The sequence below is a fragment of the Cyanistes caeruleus genome, chromosome 6, assembly GCF_971803275.1.
Source record: "Cyanistes caeruleus chromosome 6, bCyaCae1.hap1.1, whole genome shotgun sequence".
NCBI classification, from domain to species: Eukaryota; Metazoa; Chordata; class Aves; order Passeriformes; family Paridae; genus Cyanistes; species Cyanistes caeruleus.
In genome coordinates this window covers 42,435,809-42,461,863 of record NC_141706.1, presented here as the reverse complement: position 1 = coordinate 42,461,863, position 26,055 = coordinate 42,435,809, and the positions used below count along the sequence as shown (strand labels likewise).

At 36.0% G+C, this 26,055-nt stretch overlaps 1 protein-coding gene across 6 annotated transcripts in view; it reads right to left on the bottom strand.

The window, feature by feature from the left end:
- AKAP6 (A-kinase anchoring protein 6) overlaps positions 1-26,055 on the bottom strand; it is a 258,048-nt gene that overhangs the window by 168,283 nt on the left and 63,710 nt on the right. For 5 of the 6 annotated variants that reach the window (XM_023929184.2, XM_086894836.1, XM_086894837.1 and 2 more), the window contains exons 3-4: positions 10,736-10,987; positions 5,407-7,194 (exon numbers count right to left, since the gene is read on the bottom strand). In XM_023929184.2, coding sequence (XP_023784952.2) covers positions 5,407-7,194; positions 10,736-10,987 — 2,040 coding nt within the window. Of the gene's footprint in view, positions 1-5,406; positions 7,195-10,735; positions 10,988-25,199; positions 25,526-26,055 lie in introns of those variants that run through there. The other variant, XM_086894839.1, reaches the window with a different exon arrangement.

Genomic DNA, 26,055 nt, shown 5'->3' with positions numbered 1-26,055 from the left:
GGGTACAAAGCATCAGCTAATCAGAGATATCCTGGGGAGGGTAAAAGGCAGGGTTCACAAAATCATCATCCAGTGACAGAGGTAGGGGGGGAAAGTTGGGTCACATGGACTAATCAAGTGTCGAAGTTTAGGGAATTTCTGAAGTGGAATTCCAAGCCTGTGGTGGGCCTAAGACAGATTGACAGGAGACTCAGGGTAGATTGACAACATGGGGTGGGAGGGTCTGGGCAGGGTGATAATTTGGACCAAACCATCAATTTGGGAAATAACAGAACATACCATTAACAAGAGACACACTGCAACAAGCAAATATTAGAAGCACTAAGTTACTGAAAACACAAGGTATAAGGGAGCACTGTAACACTTTAAAAATCCTTTATCTGGTAATTCAAGAAAGCCAGGTCTGTGCCACATTGATTATGTCTGCTTTTTTCCTCCTGTTCTGACATTACTGATTTCAGTTCCACGTTTTTCTTTGTTACCAAGATTCATCAGAGTTATCAGTTCTTGTTAGTTTTTCACTACCTTAGCCCCACGGCTCAAACTGCATTTGACCTCTGTGCAAGCTTTTCTCTCTAATGATGAAAACCACCTCCAAACACAAGTAAACTTCCCCTAAAGCAATCCAGCTTCTACCTTAGCTACTGGTGTGTTTTCAGTCCACTCTCTGTCCAGAAGCAACGCTGTCCCCTTTCAACCTAAATAAATTATTTCCCCTTTGTGTCAGCTCTCCAGCCATTTTTTAACAAATTGGGTCTCCACTACTCAAATGGACTTCCAGCCACATCTCCAGCACAAACTTGCTCTATCAACTCCATTAAGCGCTTGCAGAAGTCCACCTGTTAGTTACTTTTTGTGACTATTCTCTAAAAATGCAAATGTTTCCCACCTCAACAGACCAGCTATTTGTCACAGTAACAAGTTTAGTTATGATATTGCAGCCTGCATCTCCTCTGCAGGCTGCACTGATCCTTAGTTCCTCCTTAACAGGAAAGTTATTCCCATTGCTCCAACTTGAAACAGGGGTCTTAGATCTCTGCTCTCCTGGAGCATCCTGGCTTCAGCTGGGATAAATGGTTACAGAAGGGTGAGGGGTTCCCTGCCTGGGTCATGGAAGGCAGTAAAATTTTTATCCATCTCTTTGCTGCAGGGTCCCTGGGGCCTGCTGTAACTGACAGCTGAAAAACTCGTCAAGCAGCAGGATTTTATCTCCTTATCACATCAAGAAGGTGGGTAGCCCAGACTAACTGGACTACACAGACAAAATATAGAGCCAATGGAGTTCAGGACAAGTTTATGAAATGTGATGAACTGAAAATATGGGATCAATAGATATCAAATAGCTTCTTGCAGAGGAAATTCAGCTGCCTCTTGCAGAAATGGAGCCTGTGGTAAAAGCTATAAATCTATACAACAACAACAACCAAAACAAAACAAAAAATCAGCAATTTGCTCCATACAATTAACCCTCAAGCCTACAAAACAAACATATCTTCACTTAAATGAAGTAGCTAGCAATTAGTTACACTTCTAAACTTTTTAATAGTGCCCTCAAAAAACAAGTGGATGGAATTATCAATCACCACATATTACAGCATAAGGATATCAGTATAGTCAATTTAGTATCAATTTCTGAAGAAAGAGCTAAAACTGCCCGAACAAGGTTACTTTATTGTTTCAGCAATAAAATTGCTGAAAACATATTGCCATTTGATCAGTCCAAAACCATTTTTTGCTCCAGTTTTTCAGTTTGTACAGAAAAATATGAGGAAAACCCAATTATTAATATGATTTTAAGGAAAACTTAGGTTTCTCACAGAAAGCAAACCTTGAAGCATTCTAAAACTCCAAAGTACTAGTGGCAATCAGACAAATTCTTATAACAAAGAACTCTATTGGCATTATGTGTGAGAATGTGGCTGTTGTATCTGTCCCCCTTTTAGCCAGTGTAACAGAAACTATAGTTACATTATACACTGCATTCTAAAAGTTCATTTGGGGCAGCTCCCAGAAGCTGAACTAAAACAATGAGGGAAACTTTCAGAACTTGCTATGGCTCATTTTCACATTTAACTCCAAAAAGTAATTTCTGAAACATAAAATAAACAGCCACATAAATTTGCACCCCAGAATGAAGCTGCCCATTACTAAGGGTACAAGAAAGGGTTACCTGCAGTGCAAGACAAAATATAACAAGATTATGCAATATTTATTGCAAAGCAAGAAAGCGGCCCTATGTAACAGCAAATGGGGCAGTTGAGCCATGTTCTATCTATAGAAAGACAGGAATATTAACAGCATGATAATGCCCATGCAAGGACATCAACATAATTTGCAGGTATGAAAAATAGCAATTTATCAGTTTCTGCCCATGACTATCATTTCTATAAGAAATTATTAAAATTTTCAACAAATGCTTTAGCATATTTTCAACAAAATGCTTTCTATGAAGATATTACCAGATTTATACTGTCAAAATTATTCCCATAATAATCATAATAAAATACCTAAATTTCCTTGTTTTTCCTATTATCTAGGTAAAATATTACTTTCAATGATTTTGAGGCTGCCAGTTGTTTCTAAATTGTCATCATCCCAACATGAAAGGCTAAGTTATTTTAGTTTTGTTTACAATTTTAATAAATAAAATACATCATGCTAGACATTTACAGCAATGCAACTGGATTACTGATGGGAATAAGCATGCTTCTTATGTCCTTAAAATGAAGTTCACCTTTCAGATCTGACTTCTTCAGCACAAAACTGCTGTTAACAAAAGCAGTATTGAGTTATTGCTAAGAGATATATTTGTGAAATTAAGAAACTCCATTTTGAGTGGGATACATCTTCTTAGGTAACAGAATTAACACAAGAGCCAATTTACAATAATTGAAAGAAACAATGACATATTTTTGCTTCTTGTCTTGGGAATTATGAAGCCAGAGATCTAGTAAAAGAAAGAACTTAATTGTGATACAGGTATGGTATTTTTAATTAGGCTCCTTTTTGTTCAGAATATTTAATAGCATGACATAAGGGAGGAATTTTCTATTTTCTTATTAATTATGTCAAGTTAAAGTACCTCAGCTAGGCATCATATTGTCACTGATGCAGGGTTTGCCTTGTTACAGCTTTTGAAAAAGTGATTTTTTTTTTTTTAGCTAGTGGTACAAGCAGAAGATTTAATAACTAGCAACAATAGAAAAACTTTGGTGAATAGCTTGGGGAAAACTTATATTTATTTAAAATAGTATAATTTTTCTTAAGTATTTCCAAAATTTTCACCTGATTTTTTTTTTTTTAATTCACTATTCAGGAAGCACATTTAGTGAAATATGAAACTTACTTATGTGCTGCTTTTAAGTTGATGGAACACTAAGCTCTCTCTTCCTAGCAGTCCTCTTTGCATCTGCTCTTCTTTCTGTTTAAAACCCTTCTTTTACTATGAGCCAAACGTACTTCATAACATTATTTTTAAACTCCACATTAACATTTTCCAAGCTTTTATCACAATCAGAAACACTGAGTAATTGTAGAAAGTGCAGTGTCAGCAGCAAAGTTGCTCAAGGACAAGAGCAGCAGCTGGAGTCAACAGCTAGGAAGGGTTTACTCTGGCCACAGAACAGCTAACTGCTTTTAATTGCTGTCACAAGCTCAATCCACTCTCCAGAGGAGGTGAGGAAAGGATGGAGAGGAAGAGGAGGGTGTTTACAGCTGCAGACAGCTGTTACAGCTGATTCTTACTCCTCCATTCTGGTAGGGTTGAACTGCAGCTGCAAGGAATCACACAAAGACAGATGGCCCCTCAAAAGAGAGGCCAAAAAGTTTGATTAAAATAAATATGATGATTTGAGAGTATGATACAAGAAGTTTCTCTGCCACCTGTTTATTGCCAAAAGGAAGTCAGCATCTAGTGGAAGGCACTGGTGCCTAGACACTCAACAATTCCGTTCTAAAGCAGGCTCTTGCAGTGTCATTTGAAAGACAGCATCTTATGTATTCACAAGCAGCTTTGATGGGCTTTGTTGCTTTCACAGAATGAAGGGCTCTGTATCTGTCAGCTTCAGCTGGACTAATTTTCAGCACTACACAGACTCAAGGACAGAAACAATTTGCACTTACTAAGACAGTTCTTTCATCAAAGTTTGGAAGATGAGCCCCATCCATGAAGACAGAGGGAGCAGTTTGCATCATTAAGCACTGCCCTTCAGAGCTGACAGCTGCTGCACCCTCATTTGTTTAAGAAATTTCTCTGTCTGTATTTTCTACCCCAACTTTATTTTCAAGTATCTCTAGCTCAACAATTTCTCTACTAGTCATAATACTTCCCATGCCTTCAAAAGTTACAGAAATTGTGCTTGGTAAAAAAGACTTCCTGGCCATATAAGACTAGTCTTCTTTTCTCAGCTCATACACTACCTGATAACACAGAAGGTATTGCAAATATCAGATTAAGCATTTAGATGCCAACATCACCCTTTAATGCATGTGTTACTAATTTTAAAGCATTTTGAAATCTAATAGAGATGCATTTTCTTTTCTGAAAACTTAAATGCTATTGAGGATGGACACGAAATGTTCTGAGGTGAGCAGCACTCTGCAATGGCCAGGAGGACAAATGCATTAGAAAACTGAAGCAAACATCTACTGTGAATGTAATGTAAGAATTACACTAGTGAGATGGCTAGGTCTTTATTTGATTATTCATTTAAATTCACCTCCCTTTCCAAAGTTTATCTTTTTTTCTCAAAAAGACTTCCCAATGAAGTCCCATCTCATCTGAAGTTTACTGGAATATAATTATTGCTCTGGCATATTGCACTAATACATTGCTATTATTTAAGAGGGATTATTTAAGTTAATAAAAAAAATTATGCTTAGTTCCACCAACACAGGAGGGAAAATAATCACTGCAAGGGAAGAGAACTGATTAAAAATAAATGTTGTTATTATACTTAATTTGGCAGGAATCAAGATTCCTATTCTTGGACTAAAGCAAATCTTTTTAATGAACAAAATAGGCAGATGATATCAAGTATAACTTCATTCAAATACAGCAAAGATCTGTGATTCTCTAATGTTTTTTTTACCCTTCCTTCAAAAAATTACTTGTCATGTACCCAATCCTGGCAAAGAGAAGTGCTGCTGGTAAAATAATGTTTTACCCAGTTGTAAAGGCACTGATGTAAGCAAATTAATATAGGCAAATTCTTTATAGTTAAAGTTAACTTCAGTTCATTATAAATACAAAAATTGCTGTTCTTCTCTATTTCCAACAGTCACTAGGTGAGATGATTTTCAGCATTAGAAGAAAACAAAAAAGAAACCCTATCCCTACCAGCAGATCCAGCTCCATATACAGGCTTCTCAAGAACACAGAAAAAGATTATAGGATTATTGTCTTACCTCAATTTTTTCCCATATGGTTTCATAATTCTCTTGATGTTGAATATCTTGCATCAGCTGACGAATTAAAGCTGATTTATTTGAAGAAGAAGTCTCATTCCCAGTGGGCTGAGTGGCAGCAGTCCTTTCTGACTTTTCTTCAATGTATTTTTTAATGCAAGATACAGGCATAGAAAGATCTTCGTCAGAGAGAATATCACTGAGAGGCCCCGATTCAATACTGTCACCTAAGGAGGATACTATATCACTCGAAGAACTTGGTGAAATTCTGCCCCTCTTTTTGTGCTTTTTTGTCTGGTATGTTGGATACATTTCTGAATCTGAGTTCATTTCTGACAGCTCCCAGTCATCAATGTTTTGGATGGTTTCTCTTCTGGGCTTTTGGGGCAGCAACTTTGTCAAGTTTTCTAGTTTTAAAGCTAATGCTTCAGTCTGTTTGAGATGTGAAGGAAGTGCTAAATATTCATCAGATCCGTACCACACCTCACTGTCTTTACTGGTTTTTTGAGTATAGTGTGGTGTTGAGGATAAGCTTTTATTTTTCTTTCTTCTCAGCAGAAGAGGGGATGAGTTGGAAAGCTCAGAACCAGCTGAAGAAGCACTCTTTTGGCTACATGTTGGTGAACTGAAGGGTTCAGTTTTACCTTGTGATTGCCCATTTGGATCTCTCTGGTTACAAGAATCTGACGACGCAGAAGAATCTGTTTCTGTCTCCTCCAGAGACTTAGAGCTATGAGAAGTAATTCCATTCTGTAGAGAAGAACACCCTCTTATTTTGACTTGGGTTGATGGAGCTGTTTTACATGCACTTCCAGGTGTTTTGGCAGTTTTGACTTTCTCTGGAGAATCAAGAGACTTCTTGTGCTTTGTTTTTTCTTTACAGGTGTAGAAATTAGACTTTCCTAGAATTATGGGACTGTCTTTAAAGTGATTATTTATTGTGTATTCAAGATTTTTATCACTTATTGTATTTAAGCAATCGTATGACTGACTAACTGCTGATGGACTGGTGGTATAGGGCGGCTGTAAAGCTAGGCAAAGCTTGGACCTGTCTGGTGGATCTAACAATGAGGGTGTACTTCTACTCATTTCATTTTTAACTATTTGAGAGATTTGCCTTTTTAAATCATTGGATTCCATATAATCTTTAAACACATCATCTTTCAGAAATAGTCCTCTTTTTGGCAACGTAGGCTGAGTAGGAGAGTCTTCATTATAGTTAAAACAGTCTCTTATGGACCTCTTAGGTGTTGAATTTTCACAGTGAGAGTGCTTGATATTTTCACCAGTGTGCTGTGGAAGATTGCACTCTGGATTCTTTGATATGGGAACTTCTTTGCTGTCAGTAGGTAAAACACCATTTTCAGAGAAAGGTCCTTTAGAAAGAGAGGAATTTCCAGAAGAAGATGCTATTGAGGGATCATGTGATGTTTTCTTGTCTTTGCTTTCTTCTCCTTCTTCTGCTGAAACAGGTACATGACTTTCTTTCTCCTTCAATGCTTCATTACACTGCGAAGCAATGGAATCTGTCGCTACTGCAAGTAAACCCACACTTCTGATAAGTCCTGGAAATTCCTTATCCATTTCACTGTAGTTCCAGGATTCAAATGATTTTGCTTTCCCTTGACTGGAGGTCATATCATCCAGAGCACCAAGCAAATCCTCACTAGGACTGTAGTCAGATAGTTCAAATGCAGTAATACCACAATCCAGGGACAAGTAATTTTGAGAACATTTGATGGTTAACTGTCCAGAATCATCAACTTCAGTTAAAGAGTCAAGACGATCCTGAAATACACAAAGAAATGGTACTTTTTGGAATATTAATTTTCATATACAAAACAAACCAAGTAATGAAACAAAAAACAATTCCTGGGTTTCACTGCCTAACATCTAGAGAAGGGTTCATCATTGACCTGTCTCTTTTTGCAGTACCCTGTAGATAAGCTAACCATTCTGAAATATTTGGGAATTAAAAATGTCAGTGAACTGAAAAATGCTTCATTTCAGTCTGGCACAGCAAGTTACCTAAAAACAGCAATTCACTTTTGTATTGGTATTTTCCTCATTTAATTCTGTTTTCAGTTTCACTTACTGTAGGTGGGGACTCAGAAGTTCTATACAAAATAATTGAAGTATTTCCTGTTCTAACTACATCAAACATGAGGGAGGGGACCTTGGGGGCTGCTGAGTGTACCAGTCTCCTCCTTAATCTTATTCTCTGAAAAATCTATACTGTTCTATGGCCTTTCAGTTGACTGGAAGAATGTTTTTTCCCAAGCATCATGTAGCAATGATGGACATTTCTTCCAATAATTATGAGATAGAGATTGCTAATTACATTACACTTTTTAGTAGCATCATTTGCCAGATATTTAGAGCACAAATGAAGAATGGCACAAGGAAAAGAAACTGTAATGTTAAGCCTCCATCCTGACATGCTCTCTTGTCAATATTTTCTCCTTCAATCTCAGAAACATGGACATAACCAGAGGACACCATCTTAGGTGGCAAATGAGATTTTACGATCAAGGTCAAATTAATGCTTATAAATATTTTGGTCTTGTTTGAAGGACAGTAAAAAAAAATCTGATGCGATTAAGATCCAAAACTACATGATAAATAACATTCACAGCAAAATTATATTTAGTATACAGCATAAGCATATTTTCAGTAGATCTTCTAATACATATACAGGACTTTTGCTTATAGAGACTACTTTAAAAAAATAACATGAAGGGGACATTCATGTTCTAGGATCCTAATTTGACATGCCTTAATCTGTATACTGGTCTTTCTGTCCAGCTTTTGTTCTCTAGTTTTTTGAAGCAAACTCCTGAGTATCCACAATAGGTTTATGTCTGAATTATTCTCTGGAACAACTTGTCTCACTACACTGCCCAAATCCATAGTTTAAAGACCCTTAGCATCATGCTTGAAGAAGGTGCAGTAACCTCGTAATCTCTCCATCCCAAAGTAACTACATGGATCTGAACAGGAATTATCTCAGTAAAGAAGGCTATTGTTTGCCAATGACCATAAAGACAAAAACATACAATATCTGAGCCCTGTACTCCATCCACTCCCCTCCCCTTTACTTTAAAAATAGAATAAAATCTTCCAGCTAAAAATATATATAGAAAAAATTTATTAGAAGGGTATTTATCAGCAATAGTCTTGGATACTGAATATATCTTTTCTTTTCTTTAGCAAATTCCATCCAGATGTAGATCCCATGCCACAGATTTGGAATTGTCAACAGCTCAGAATTTTCTATAAATCTGTCGAATTTATATATTGGAGCTGCATTTGTTAAGGAAAATAGTGACTAAACAAGCTGCATTGTCCTTCTAATCTCAGGAAATTATTAGAAACTGTAAAACCATATATAAATCAAAACCTTTCCAAGGCCCTAAAGGCCTTTAGTTTTTCTGAATAATGAGCTCCATTCCTTTGTCTCTTAAAAATGTGTTCATTTACAGTAATAAAATTTACAATCATATACATTAAACCATCTTACTTGGTCATTTTCCAGCAGCCTCTGAAATGTGTTCTTCAAATGAGTTTTATTTAATGCCAGTATTTTCATGCTTTTATCTTAGAAAAATATTAAATTTAATTATTTGTATGACTACCAATAAGAATGCCCTAGTTAATTTTTTTTCCATTTTCATGTAGTAATGCTTCCTTTAAAGATCCAAACTCTAAAAAAAAAGATGGGTAAGAGCAGATACAATTGTCCCTACATTATATTTTATTTATTTTTTATGTTCATCAACTAAAGTCAGTATCATTATACCTCATAAAAAGTTTGAATACCAGAAGGTTAGAATCTGCAGAGCCATTTCTGTGGAGCTATTCAACCAATAGGGCAGAAACTTGATATCAGCTTTGTGTTCTTGCTATTGCTAGCTATTAAATTAATCAAATATTATTTATGTTTTAATTGGGGTGGATAAAAAGAATGATGATATTTTGTCTTTCATATTACCATGTAAGCCTATCTAGCAACATGTGTTTTCCCTACTGAAAAATAATATTTCCTTCTCTCTTCAGCAAAGATGTTTTTTATAGCAGTTGTAATCAGATCCAGATGGAAAATTTCCTGTTTCTTATATCTGAATGTACACCTTCTTTATGTCTTGAAATTACCATGTCCTTGGCATAAAATAATGACATCCCACTAATTCACAAATCTGCACGTGAAGACAAGAGTAGATTTCCTTCAGACCTGCCAGCAGTTTACCAGCACCAGCAAAGCAGAAACTGAATATAAAAGAGCCAGGTATGTACACATCAGGAAGAGGGGGTGGCGAAGGTGGGCCTGGGCATCTCTGAGCACTGACTTCTGGACCACCCACTTTGTTGTGCCAAAGACAAATATAAAACCCAACTGGAGCAGAGATATAGTCACATTCTCTGTGACCTTGGGTGATATGAAACTCAGGACATGTCTTGGGAATTTCTGACTTTCTCTGTAACACAGGTCACAAAATTCACTGCACTGATCTAGAGGTCTCTTTCTGTAAGTGCATCTAATCATAAAAAAGGCATTTCATCTTAATCTTAATGAAAAATCTTCTACATGCTATTGATTAACCATTAATTACCCTAACTCTTAAAAATGTCCATATTTTTTAAGTTTAAGAAATCAGAGTAGTAGCATCCTTCTAACTAAACTAATTTTGTAATAATAAATTCAATGAAAAGGCATTTTATTTAAATGAAGCCAGGTTTACAAACCATTTACATGTGTGTGAATTTGCCATACAGTCAGAGTAAACAGTGTATGAGTCTTGCACTGTTGTTTCTCAGATAAAATGCTTGACTGTTTAAAGGCATAATGCAGAATTGCCACTCAAATTAAAGATCTTCCTCTTGCTATAAAGAAATGTTGATCTAAGCTGGGAAGTCTTGGAAACTTTTTGTAAGCTTCACATTTGTGTCTGTTGGAAGGAAATGTCTGAACTTTCACTGAAGAAATCACTGCCCACTAAAATTAACTTTTGAATTGGCGGTAAATCTTAAATTCCCAATTGACTAGGTGAACAACTTTGGAACAGATGCAACTATCTAAGTCTTTCAAATCCTTTCTGAAAATTATTTCGATCAGGAGAAAACATTGCTAGCCTGACATTCCTAAAAGTTGATCTTAATTTGCACTAATTTGGTTCAACAACAGCAGGTATCATCTGAAAATTAAACCAAATTTAGCAAAATATCTAGAAGTCATCCTTAAAACGGTCATTTTAGCAATTTTAAATGTGCGAGAGGGATGAGCTGCTTTGAACACAGATTAAACTCTTCAGATTAGATTTAGTCACTGTACCTCCTTAGTCTCTTCAGAAAATGCTTGCAGAATATCAGTCTGCCTGGTGTAGTTTCCATTGGCGTCTTGTAGCCCCTGGAGAATGCGTTCTCTCAGAACCAGGACAGAAACACGTAGCTGGTGCCAGAGGAGTTGCACTGTATGGATATCGACTATCACATTGACAGAATAAGACAGAAGCTTCAGGGAAAACTCAGTCTCTAGTAGAGCGTGAATTTGTTCAACATGATCAGATATATCTTCACAAATATCCTGTAATGGAAAAATAAAATAGATATTTAGCTATGGGCATGGTTCTGTCATGGATCAGGTCTACTTTTCATGCACTTTTAATTAAATCCAGAATAGATTTTTTCGTAGGGGAAATATACTGTACTTAATACATCCAGACTTTTTTATTTATTTTTTTTTTTATTATTCATGGCAATGCAGCAGCAACTGAAGCAGCAGCTGTCCTGTTTGGCAGTACTGCTCAGTAAGTGCAGAGACAGCATACAATAAAGAAGGATGGCACAACAAGATCACATGAATCACAAGCAGAAAACTAACACCATACAGTGACATCCTAGAAGACAGCAATAGGAATGAAAGTGATAAGATTGCCAGAAGCTGTCTCCCTCTCTGCTGCACACACACACACACACACACACACACACACACACACACACATGCCCACCAGTTAAAATGCAAAGAATCTGGTCTGTGCCATCATCAAAAAAAAATTCATTTGGACAGAATTTAACTCTAACCTCTATAACCAAGCAGGACAAAAGTCTGGGACGGACTCAATGGGAATATGCTATTTCTGCTACCCATTGCTGTCTGTGGTGGTAACAGGGCACTGATTTTTGCATAGTCTTGCACTGGGCACAAAACTGAACAGAAGATTGGTGGAAAAGAAGAAGGAAAACAGAGAAGCTGAAAATAGCTGTATTAGAAAAGGAGAAAGAAAATATGGTTACCAGGTTATAAAACTAAACTTTTGATGGGATGGTATCCTCCAAATTTAAAAATAATGTTACAGATTACTGAGGTTGTGCTGCATACAGAGTAAAATAATTTCAATCTAGCCTTCATTTTCTTTATGAAAGGACAAATCACAATACTAAAGAACATTTAGGGGCATGCTGTTAAGAAAACAACAGTCTATTACAATTCTGTTTGAAAACTATGTGTAAAAAGCATGTTATATACAAGGAAATGTAATTAAAACACTGAAAAACTGGCACTGGACCCTAGAAGTTTTCTCCTACATATCTGGCAGTGACTTAAGGTGACTAAGATTAAGGTGACTTAATAGCATATTTAAATCCAAGATCCTTTTATTAAAAAATAAAATTAATTCAGATCTTTATAAACCTCATATATATATATATGAGAATAATTATAATTTTGCATTTTAAGTTTGCTATTGAAACAATTCTATCAGACAATTACAATGAAATCTTATGTCTCTGATGATACTCTTGGGGTTTTGTATGGCAGTTGCATAACAGGAAAATCAGTAAACCTGACTATTTCAAAATTAATAACATAGTACAGTTATTTCTTTAAGTTCAGATTTGGTATCTTCAGTATGAAAGTAAAAGCAAAGTATTTAATATGTAATCACTCTTTGGTAACAAATTAAACCAAAATCAAATCTCTTGATAGTATTGAATGATTTTGTATAACAGACACTGCAATATCAGCTGTTACCAGGTGCTATTTTTTAGGTACTCATTTTAATGAAACACTGACAATTACATCGAGCCCTCTGCAGGAGTAGTTCTCAGAAATGCCAGATGAGTGCAAAGCTGGAGTTTCCATGAGCAGATCATTGTAGATGCATAGAGAGAAGGGCAGTATCTCTTCCCCTGTACCCTCAGTCCTCTTGCTGCAAGAAGCAGCACCTGTATTTCCAAGTACAACTCACACTGCCTCGCCTGCCAACATGCAGGGCTGCAAGTGCTCAGGGCTTCCAGCACCCACACACTTCCAGGTGAGCAAATGGACACTCCAGTTACCAGATTAATATGCTCATCAAATGCTACAGACACACAGACAGAGACAAAACTCTCTGAGCTTTGGAAAGAGATCATATTATCCCATTTAGTCAACTACAGCTGATTCACAACTGAAATGCACAGCTGTAATTCTATGTTGTTTCAAATGCTTTAAAGAATATTTCTAATTAATTAGTTTAACTGAATTTGCTGAATTTTACTTCTCCAAGACTGTTAATGGTTTCTTCCTCTTGGCCATAATTCAGTTGAATTTTAATTTCAGTGATTAAAAAATAGATTGTGTCCATTAACTGTAATTTTGTAAATTAGACACAGTCTACAGAAAAGTACAGAAAAATACCTCCTTTTAGACTATTTATGTGAAAGAGCTTAAGGATGTGCCAGACTCCAAAACAAGTTTTTAGTATTTTCCAGCTTCACACATACTGCATTCAACTACCATATGAATTCTCAAAGTGCTTGTAAACAGAAAGCCATAAGAAGAAAGAACAATGAACAAGTGCTCTTCTGACAATTGTTTGATAATGTACTGAAAATATTGGCTAATGAATCTAGATAATACTCTAAATCAAAAATTCTGACCCACACTTCAAATGAGTTTTCTCTTGCTGTCCCATTGTGCTAGCTACAAAATCATCTCAAATTTCTGAAGTAGACAAACTCTCCATAAGAAACCAACTTTGTACTGAGATGCAAATCCCAGCACCACTAGGGGTTTGAGAGAAGCAGATATTCAAGAACATATGCTGTTAATTCTTGCATGGCTTGCTAGAATTTGCTCATTTTCCCTCAAAAAACAAAATCTGTTTACAGACTACTGTGGCACACAAAAACAGCCAAGTGCTTTATGTACTAACAAGGTAATTAACAGCTCCTTACAGCTTCAGTAATATGGAGAGAACCTAAGCCTGAACTTGGTCACATCCAAAGTCACATTCTCTGATCTTATCATATGAGACTAAGTCAGTAGAAGACAAAATACCAGTTCTTAAAGGATTTAGATTATAGACAGTATCATTTTACAGTGCTCTGTAAAAAAAGAATTTAGGGCCCTACTGACACCCCCTCTCCTTGATTTTAACTGTCACATAATGGTGTGAAGATGGAAGCTGTTCCAATGAGAGAATAATTGTGTAAAAGTTAATGCTAGCCTGCAGGAGAAAATAATTCCAAAGAAATGCTAAGTTTTGCCCTTAAGTTAATGCTGATTAGTGTTCAGCAGAACAGCATTAATAAAGCTGCATCCTATTTATTTGCATCCTTTCTCTACACTTGCCTGGCACAAACCAAGCATATTGAGAGGAAACAATATAATCCAGTTGATATTTTCTAGTAAAACTTTTATTGTACCTGATGTCTAGATTTACATATAATTCAGTAAAATTAAAAAATTACACCTAGCACAGCTTTGAATTTAATAATTTTCTGCAAGAATTCACACAGTTCAAATACTGCACAAAAAAGTCACATTATGTAAATACATGATTTTACTTTATCAAGACCTGGTATGGCATGGTTTCATTCTCATTCTTCCTAAATCCTTGTAGGTGACAGCATTAGATACAGCCAAACCAGCAAAACACTGGTTTGTGCCTTTTTACACTTTGTATTTATAAATAAAGAGCAGCAGTGTCACGAGATAGCACCTAACTGCTGTCTTGAGTGCCAGTTGCTCTTACCAGAAGTGGCAGGTAGGTAAAATAAATCATGCACTTTTAAGTAATAATCTACTGGCATCTGTTTGTAAATAAGCATGGTTCCAGGTCAGTGGTAATAATATAAAGCCTATACATACATGTGGACAAAATATTCCCCATTTTAATAGCATACGGTTTCATATCATATGTATTCATAGAAGATATTATAATCTGATTTTTAGAAAGCACCATTGCCAAAACAATTTTTATAATCATTAATCTCACATGTCAGCTAGGCATTTTTGTTTTTACACAGTTTAACAGCGATATTAAGGTAAAGATTTTGTCATCCTCTCATGGGCTTTCCTGTAGCACTGACTATGGAATTTCTCAGGCTACAGGGGTTGTGCCCCATTTGGCTGCCAACTGCCCACTTCACTCAGTCTTCCAGACAGCTGATCCTGTAACTTGCAGCTGCTGAATCCATCAGCCTGCTCCTAGCCCTCCATGTCAACAAAAATAGCCTGAACTGCAAACACTGCAGTAGATGAAGAAAAAGCACATAAACAAGAGTCAAGAGTCAATGAAAACAGCTTTGATGATGACTTTTAAAAGTGTTTTCTCTCTGGTCCCTAAGAAACTGTCTTAAGATGTACATGAAACTACTGAAAGATGAAAGGTTAGAATATGTTGCTTTAGAGTTAGTGGCAGAGAATCTGTGCTGGAGATTTTGGTCTTTGATCTTGCAGGAAAAACCTCAGCAGGAAAAACAGATTGCTACTGCATCTTACAACTGCTGTACATGCAAATATAATCTATCATTTAAGAAAATATCTATCTATTTGGTCTTCCTTTTTAAGTGCTTTTTAATTCCTCAAAAGACATTCCAAACAGAATGTACAAGTTCCTCTCTTCAGAAAAATATTTAGAATATTTGCCACAGAATTTTTGAATATTTACTTAATTGAACTTGAAAATTATAAATTAAATTCTCTGCACTACCTTTTTATATTTATTTATATATAAAAAGGAAGAGAGATTTTTATTTCTGAACATCTTTTAGAATGGTATTTTTCCTTTAAAATGCACTCTGACTTCTCCAAGAAATAGTTTCTCATTTTTTCATCCCTACCTGCTGTACATTCAGTGTGACAATTAAGATAAAACTGTTCTATTATTAGTGAAACCTTAAAAACAATTGCTACACATAATTTTCTTGCAGCTGTTTTTAAGCAAACAATTAAGTCAAACAAGATAATCATACATGAAAAATCCAGACTTTGACTAAACAAAATCAACTGCCAGGGAAAGGCCTGGACTGACTTTGAGTTACCAGCCTGTCAAAAAATGATTGAAGCACTATAGTGTACCTTGTCTGGCTGTGGCATCCAGTGACTAAGGGAAAGGAATGCATTCTTCTGGGTGAAGAATGCAAAGGAAAGCAGCTACCAGGAGGGTTCTAAGATCACTGACCCCTGCCTTCTGCCTTCTGACACTGACAGCTCAGAAATACTTTGGTCCTCAAAGATCCCTGCTCTTCTCTCACGACACTGCGTTCTACTGAGTTTCTTTTCCTGGCCCACGTTATCCTCTTTTCCAGCTTGGCTTTTATTTTGGTTAATGTACTCTCATTATTTTAAGTGAGGAACATTTTAATTATTGCAAAATTCCAGTAAGTGGATCTTAGATCATCCACTTTCTATCGTACAAACATTGCTATTGAAAAATTCCCAAAAAAGTTTTGAAAACAAGTGTTTGATTTGCTGAGTTCTAAGTAGGCATGTTTCTACTGTGTTTTGTTATCTCAGGAATTGGTGAGTTACATTCTTATATCCCTGGACTTATAAATAATGTGAAAGAGATGTCAAATCAGTTCTTTGACAGAGCTGCTAAAATAGTAATGGTTTCTATGTCATTGTAACAAACACAGAGTTGTTTTGTGATAATTTATTAGTTTATGTGTTTTATTAGTTTGCTGTTGTGTAAAGGTTGACAACTTTTCTGCAAGGAAAATGAGCAGGAAGAAAGGAGGAAGATATGATATCACACACCAAGCACTTCAGGCTGAGGAAAAATCCCTGAAATGTTAATGGTGAAGCTCCTGTCTTGGGATTCCAGCAACTTGCATTTGTTTTGCCATATGGACCATTGCTGGGGCCAAAGGATCAAACATACTGGGAACATGCAAAAGGATCCTTTTGTCCAGAAACAGGGCAGGTGCTGCTGGAAGTTATTCCAGCTCACTTGCCAGGACCAGCTGCAGTGTCTTACAAACCTAGGCCAGCCTGTACCATTTCTGCGGGAGGGAATGGCTGCAGGGCAGAGAGAGGCTGCTTTCAAATGTTTATTTCTCCTACTAAATTTAATCAGTAATTAAATGGAAAAAAGACTGTCTGAACACAGCATTCACCACAGGCCAGACTCTTAATTACAAGGAAGCATTCAGTTCACCCAGGAATCTTCAAAAAGTTGATGCACAAAATCACTCTAAGGTGGTGGAACTGGTGAGTCACAGGAGAAGTTACGGCAGTAAAATGAGGTACATCAGAACTGTATTGAAAGGGTGTTGTGCAGACAAGTCTGGGCTAGCCACTTCTGAGATATCCCTGACAACAGTAGCATTGACATGTGAATTACACTTGTGTAAGAAACTGCAAATGCAAGGTGAATGTAGCAAATAAGTTGCTGTGGGAAGTGATGCAACCTCTGCAACTAAATATTGTTTTCACATTCCCGAACTTTCACTGGTTTTACTGTGCAATGTGTCTACAGCTACAACCTAAAAACCCTTTGAAAGTTTCAAAATAAAAGAAATCTTGTATCCCCAAGCCTACAGTGTTAAGAGAATTTTCCTATTAAAGTTATCACTGTACAGCATTTCTTCTATGCATAACTGTACAGATTTTCATTTCTCTTACTTTGGTCATGTTAAAGCAAACTGATTTTTATCCAGGCCTAACTGAAAATTTTAAAATAATTAAAAATTGATATAAAATGCCATATTTGTGCTGGCTGAAGTCTGGTTTTGTACTATGCTCTGGAAGACATAATTGCAGAGGTACTCTAGAACAGTTCTTCACACAAGAAGATAATTTGAACTGTGCAATAGAGTAGCAGGTTTTGTTTCTAGCTGCTTCTTACAAAAAAGGAAAAATACCAAACTCTTATGAAAATCTAGTCGGCCAAGTGGTAGTAGAAGTAAGTTGGGAAAAAAAAATGCGTTCTTCAAATGCCTGTTCATTGGATAATGATAATTTTATATATATATATTTCTAAATTACACTGATTATTTAAGATCACATAGAAATAAGAAAAAAAATATGTGTTAGCTTTATATGAAGCACACTCATCATGTATTATATATTCATATCTCTGAATGGAATATCTATTCATATTTATGAAATGGAAGAAAGAAGACTTATTAAAATATCCTTCAAATACCTTGTAGTCCTCTTCACATAACTCTACTTTTTCTACCATAATAGAAGAATGTGGCATATATTTTCCAGCTCTCTTGATAACTACCTTTGATTCTTACTTTTTTACTCTCCTTACTCAGCACTTTCTTGCTTTCTGTATATCGTATATACTAAGTGCAATTTAAAAGCTTTTCTAACTATTTTACATTATCATACACAAATAAAAATTGAGGAAGCAAATGGAAATACATTTTACTCACAGTGAACATTTACACTCTGCACTAGCTAAGCCAACCAGCTCTTGGTAGCCTGGCCAGGACCAGGTGGATTTTGACCTTGAGGAGTTCCCCAGCTGTGAGGAAACTCCTACTACCACTGCATGCAAGACATACAAAAACTTAATGTTATAAAAAATCATGTAACCTATATGAAGATTCAGAAAGAGGACTACTCCTATTATTTGATCATAACTTCTATAATTTTATCTACAATATGAATTAGCTAGCAGAATTCAATGCTATTGCACAAATTGTTCAATAATTTTCCAGCAAAACTGGTTATCCTTTTGAAAGCAGTGAGTTTCAAACATCTATGCTGGCAAATTATCACCCTGACAGTGCAGATTTGAATGTGTCCCGCTCTTGTTCTCTCCTAATTTTTAGTTTGAAAAAGATTTGGAATTACTCTTGGCATAGAATAAGAAAATTTCAGTAATTGTTTAGGCTTTTTGCAGGGCTACAGGATATTCATTGTCTGAGCTCTATTTTTCTGTTTTTCTTGTTTCTACAAGAAAATAGGTGCATCTATCTTATTTTTTCAGTTTATAGATTTCTTCAAAAAGACTCAGGATTTTATTAAATTCAATAAATTTAATTAGGGTCTTTGAGAACTGCTGTTCTCAAGAGTTTAGGTAAAACAGAAAAAAAATCTTGGAAAAATGTCTCATTCTTGAAATAATGATGTTTTAAATTACAAACAGAATGTGTTCCCACATAAATAGCATGAAGTATTTTGGGAAGCAATGAACTACTGAATAAAAGGAACTTCAAGTTCACACAGGAGAAAAATTCAGGCCTTCTGCATAGGCAACCAGAGCACAACAGAACAATTTTAATCAAAATATTTTGACTTGCTTAAGCTAAAGAATACTAACCCCATTCACTCTCTTTGACTGAAGCTTAGTGACTATAACAGAATTTAATAAAGGATGGTGAGACTCTACTCTCATCTCAAATGAGATATGAAGAGTCAGAAGTGAAGAACTACCATCTGTGCCAGGTCTCCTATAATGAAAATTGATAGCATGATAGGAAGTTTTCAAGATGAGTGGCTGTTTATATCACTACAGCTAAGCCTTCAAGAGCTTCTGTGACATGTTTTTGAAGTTATTTTCCATCAGTCATTATTTAGGACAGCAAAAGGGACAGAATCTGTCCTGGTCTTTATTATCAGACTTCACTTTATTGCCACTGTGTTTCTTTTTGACGCTGCTCAATGAATCATAGAATCATTTTGGTTGGAGAAGACCAAAACCTAACATTTATTCAATGAAATCATATGGGAATTATTGAGATTGGTTTTTTGGGTTTTTTTTTTTTGCTTGGTTTAGAAACATGGAAAAGAAGCCTCAGAGTCTATCTTGCACACTGCTTGATGTTTGTGACCTTCCTGCCCTCTCTCCTGAACCACAAATATTCCAGTCAGCTGGAAAGCCCTCGTAGCTCTCCCAGTGAGTTAGTAACAGCTACAAAGCACTTAGAGCATCTGGAGGCACTTCCTGTGCTCTGAAACAGCTACCACCTACCCAGCGTACCAGGAGGCTGCTTCTGTCCTGGATATCGCTTACGGTATTGTAAGAGGCAGGGATAGAATGTATAAAGCTGTGCTAGAAAAAGATGGAAATACATAAATAAATAAACAGCCACAAACCACACAAAAACAAACACACACACACAGAAAAAAAAAAAGCAAAGTAAAAAAACACTTAAATTTGCAATATTGAGGAGGATCAATTTGAAAGACTGGAGGAAAGCTATTTTACACACTTAACATCTTAAGTAAAGGAATGAACAAATTTTAGGAAAAAAATATTTGCATGTCTTAAAGAAATCTAAAATGTACAAGATTTTAATTCTAATTTCAATTCTGTAATGGCACATGAAATTTATTTATATAATTATGGAAAGAATTCTTTGAACAGACTAATTAAGTCCCTTATCACAGAATCAGAGAATGGTTTGGGTTGAAAGGGACCTTAAAGGTCATCTCATTCCAACCTTGGGGCTATGGGAGGGCTCAAAGCCCCATCCAACGTGGCCTTGAACACTTCCAGGGATGAGGCAGCCACAGCTTCTCTGGACAACCTGTTCCAAAGCCTCACCACCCTCACAGTAAAGAATTTGTTCCTAATATCTAACCTAAACCTATTCTATCAATTTGAAGCCATTTCTCCTTGTCCTGACACTACAGTTCCTGATAACTATGATTTTTATGATTCCCGATTCGATGATATATTAAAAATTGTTCCTCATTAGTTTCTGATATGTGCAACATATGTCACAGAGAATGTTCTTGTGGTTTTTGACCTGAAATGCATTAAGGACAAAACTAAACAATCCCCCCCTCCACCCCCTAACCAAATTTATACCCACAAAAGGAAAAATAGGGTAGAGGTTTTTGCAGGCTTTTTTAGAAGGAATATAATGGAAATTAAATTTGAAACCTGTACTTTTAGGACTGGCATGACATTCAAAGCTATCTGAACCATTAAAACCACATGCTTACATGGGATTTTACATACAAAAGCAACTAAAATACATTAACTATTATTTCATGCTATCTGATTATTTCCAAATCTCACTGTCATCCTGCATGTTTATAATGTTAATACAGATGTATACTTAAAAGTTTGTATATAGTATCTTCTTTTAAAAAAAATCATGTCCATAGTATCCTTGAATTTTTGATTTAGATGTAAAAAGTGTGCTGTATAAATAGCAAGTAATCAAAAACTCCGATTTTGCACCACATTTGCAGAAAATTGGTCTAAAGTAAGCTAGTAAAAATTGCCATATCTACAACATAAAACCCTTCTTTGCAATCAAATTGTCTCTAAGGAAACGAAAATTCTCTGTCAATAATAGCTGCTTGTTCTGGCTGCTTATAAATATAAGCATAACACACATTAGCATTTTAATACTAGAACTGGGTCTAAATATTTCAATTAGATGTAATATTTTAGTTAGGACTGTTCATATACACCGTACTTGTAATTTAGAAACATGTTACAACACTGTAGAGCAGATTCCAAGATATTCCTACAAGGCATATTCCAGTGTGACAGTTCTGAGAAAACAGCTTGTGCTCTGTTAGGATAATTCTAATGGGGCTGATTTTTGGCTTCACAGGAGAATTTTCTGGTGTAAAGCACTGACACACTTAATGGCTGTTAAGATGTTGCTGCTTGAGAAAGCACTACACAGTAGGACTGAAGTGCCTTGAAAGAAGGAGGAAATGAGCAGTGTTTATCTAAATATTTATTCATTTTTATGTATGCTTATGCATATATATGGGAAAATATATTTATTACCAGTTGCTAACTGGAATAAGAACCTTGATTTATAAAGCACTTCATAGTCAGTGTCATTTCCACCTTTAGGAAAGCAAGACAGCATGGCCTGTGAGATAAACTGTTTCCTATGCTGACAATAAACAGTTTGATCTCTGAACAGGCTTCTTTATGTGCCATTTTATTTTCAAGCTAAAGAGATAAGTTATGAATTATCTTTGTCTAGACTGTAGCTTTCAGTGATGAGTGTAACTCTTGCCACTGTGCAGGCTCAATGAGAAAGAGAAAGGTTGTTTCCTTGCCTGGGCTTGTAAAGCAACCTTTTGAAATTCAATAGCCAAACTTGTCTGTGCAGAAGTTAATGACCCCAAGTGGCTTCAAGCTTCTAATGGGTGTTTATGTGTTTAAGTCATGTGTAAAAATTTATATTTCCTGCAAAAATAATCACCAGCAATTTAGCCTTGAACTGAATCCTAAATTTAGACCAAGTCGAATCTTTTGTCTTCCTCTGATAATAAGATTCACAATAAATGGATCCCTGAACTGTGGCATTGTGAAGCATAGACAGGGAATAGGAAAGGTAAGTGGCACATAAATTGCAAGAGATCGTGTTTCCCTGTTTTTCTTGGAGCAGCTGGGCTGGCTGTGCAGAGCCCCAGCTGGGTCACGAGCTTTCCTCTGGGCTGAGGTGGCCGTGCTGGGCTGGATGTGAGCCTGGAAGTACAGTAACTCCAGCTCACAGCCCTGCCAGAGCCTGCAGAGCCTGCCCAGCTGCACCTCCTGCACAGGTAACAGAAAATGTCCCTGGACACCAAGGGACTCTCTGTCCCTGGCAGGTCTCACTGTACAGCAATATTTACACTTTCACTGTACCGCAACCTTGAAAAGAACATTTGTGGCAGCCCTGACCTCAAAACTCTGATTTCTGGTCTGGGACTGCTAGCAAGGAACATCCCCCACCCACACACCCCAAAAGTCTGCATTCTTAGGGGCTCCTGTACCTTTTGTATTTTCAACACATTTAAAAAAATACAATGTATTTCTGCACGGGTCATCTTCTACCAAAACATGAAATCCATAAGGCTGTGGAAAAACAAAAAATATTTTCTTTTCTTGACAAGCCACTCGTGGCAAATTTGATTAAAATGGAAGGAGCACTGGTATTTTAAAATAGCCTTTTTTATTTCACTTACAGCTCCTAAATATTGAGGCCTTTTCATGGACACATTTTCACCACTTCATCCAGAATTTTGTGAGACACTGAGTCACTGTGAGCCAATGGGAGGCTTGGTCAGCTGAGAAATTCTTGAAATAGTATTGATAACAGCAAGTCTGTCAAACATAATATATTTATAAATCCCCTCAACATCCACTCTCTTAAAATTCTACCGCTGACTATAATTCAATATCCTGCCCAACATTAATCAAAAATGTCCTATATTAATCAAATATTAATATGCTATGTAGAACATTATGATTAGTTTCTGTCATTACTATAAATAAACTTCTATGCAAGAAGACAGACTAAAACCCATATCAACTGTTTAGCTCTTTTAGTAAGGGGTCGAGGGAGGCCATAGTTCTTAACAGAGGTGTATCACACTCCAAGATTGAAGCATGAAGGATGGCAGAACATTACAATTGCTCATTGTAATGACTCTTTCCCAAAATATTAATCCTACCATCCTTTGAATTTAAAAGTATGAAATATTTGTAAAATTTACCATTACTGTTTGTATTTCATTATGTCTTTTACAATGTCAGGTGGGATCAAGATCATCAAAATAATTCATAAGTTTCAGCTGAAGATGTTTATAATTTATAAAAATAATTTTGCAGACTTAAATTCAGATAATAATCAGAATTCAACTTCACTCTACTCTTTCTGATTTTGTATCTGAGGCATGAATACTGCAAAAATAAAGTAAACCAGGAGAAGTATCAATTCCTGAGAAAGTTTCTTCACTTATCAGTACAGACAATAGATATGGAAGAGGCAATTACCATACCAACTATGCATTTCATTCAAGGCAATCACATCAACATTAAATGCAAAATCTGTTTGCACAAAAAGTTATCAAGACAGAAGAAAGGCAGAAGAAAATATCACTACAGATGTGACAATAAATGAAACGTAAGTAGAGACAAGCGAATTGAGTAAGCAAATTTTAAAAAGAAACCTCTCCATGGCAAAGACTGTGAGCAACAGAAAGAAGTTTGCTCATGGAGGGACTTCTCTCCAGCATGAACCCCAGGGTGCTGAATAGGGATAAACAGCAGATCCACCTCAAAATCACACTCCCAATCCAAAATAAAATGGTAATCTCCACATACCCATAACAGAGAAAAAACAGCTCTCTAGTTTTTCCTCTATGGAATAGAATGAATTCAGACTCCTGCTTTAATGATACATCTCAAGACATGAAGCAGCAATCAGAAAAGGATATGAAATGGAGCAATAATAGGCACCTACTACTCTTAGTCCAGTATTAAGCACATAAAGCTGTAGCAGAATTTTCCGCTCCTTCTTTCTGAGCTTTAAATGAAACTTTCACAAATAACACTTTGGAGAAGAATATGGTAACTGCCATTACAGAGATGAAAGTACTAACTTGTTTAGCCAGCAAAGTCTAAACAAGAGCAATTGGCCACTGATGCATGGGCAGCTGAAGAGCAAAAATAAAAACCTTTTAAAAGTCAATGAAAAATTCCTATCCAAATAACAGATGCATCTGCTGCCATAATCTATGGGCTGATTTCCCATTTGTCTGGCACCTTGTAGAATCTACACTTCAACAATTCTCTATCCAGTGCCAACTTCTGCTTCAGAGAAGTCAAAAAGCTTTATCATCTTAATCCAATGCAAATCTTAGAAGAAAACAGCCTTGGCTAACCAGAAAATTGCTGAACTTTTCCTGTAGATACAATTTCAAAAGAATGAATAATATTGCAGAGAGAACAGATGCTTTTGAGCAGTCTGAGTATATTCCTCAGGATATGGCACACACAGAATTTTGTGAACTGAGAACAAAACTAAAACAAAGGGCCTTTGGAAAGCATACAGCTCTCAGAATATTTTTTAAATGGTCTGCTAAACTCTAGTAACTGTGATAAGCAACAGCTTGTTCAGGACATTTGACTGACTTATGAAAAGCTACAGAATTTATTAAGGTTCTAATAGAATTAGTAAAATCTGCATATAATGATGAAATTCCTTGTTTTCTATTATGTTATTTTCAGTCTGAAGATTTCCTAAGCCTTTACTAAACACCTCTTTTCACAATATAGGTCAAAACTGTAGCCAAAGTAATGCAATTAGATTCTTAAAGCGTCTATTTCTAATTATACTGTGACCTATAAAAAGTTAGCTGACTAATGTCTAAGAGAATAGAGAAGACTGAGCATTAGATTTCATCTCAACACCCAGTAAAAAGCTAATGCTCCACTTGGAAACAGGAGTCCTAGAAATTTCCACATGACAAACATATTTTTTTACCTTCAGAAGTGAACGGTTTTAATTGTTTAAGCCTAAGATTGTGATTGAAGAAACTTTACATTGTGTAGAACAGGAAGTGAAAGAGATTGAAGAATTCAGAAATCTACATCAACAGAGAAAAAAAGCTGTCAAGTTTGCAAGTTAGAGTGACAGTGCACAGGAAAGGCAATGTATTGTTTCAAACCAAACACATTTAGGTCATACAATACTTCTAAAGAATTTGAAAACCAATTGATTTATTAAAAATGCTTTTATTTATAAAAAAAAATAATCTGAAAATTTATTGTTTTACACTTTTTTAGCATTTTGTAAAATATTTCAGCTTAAGAGTGTCTTACCTCATTGATACTGGAAGGAGAATTTTCAGCTATCAGCTTTGCAAAGAAAAGGACTGTCCCATTTCCTTTCCTCAGCTAAAGGAGCTACAAGCAACCAGCAATTCAAAAAATGTATGTCTGCTTAAAAGACAGACAAGTAAGCCATAGGTGATCTGTAACCCAATCCATCTTCAGTGCAGAGTCAAGAGCTTTTGTTTTATATTAAATACAGAGAATTGTCTGCTGCCTCTACCTGTGGTGTTGTGCAGATCAAGTTTAGGCCTGTCTGCTCTTCCCCTGCACGTTCTGAGCTACAGTAGTGATTTCCCAACGTCCAGACCTGCTGTGTGGCAGCTCACTGAAATTTCAGCCGACACTTGGAGACTTGCAATTAGCAAGGTTATTTTAAGCACTGACCTAAGTTCCAGCAGAATGTTTATGGCATTATGACAGGAAGGAATCCAGTATCATATCAGTCACTTGGAAACCCTGTAAAGCTGATCTTGGAGACGAGACCCTCTAATTCACAGCGTAAAATTGAATATCTGACCCCAAATTTACTTCAGCTTTTGTTTTTAAGCTTTGGAAAGAGTGGAAATATCTACTTGGTTAATATTAGGAAGCCCAGAACTTATTTTAGGACCTGGTAGATCATATGCTTGGAACAAATGTATTAATAGGAAGTTATTACTTCCCTAATGGAGAGATTCACTGCTTACAAAACAGAGGCTGTTACTTTTGCAATATTCACATTTGTAATCATTAACTATTACATTCTAAATGGGAGAAGAAAATAACTTAGAGCTGTTGAACTTATTATAGCTGGACTCTATAGCAATACCTTTTAGTTTCCCCTTGGTTAATTTGAAAAGAGCTC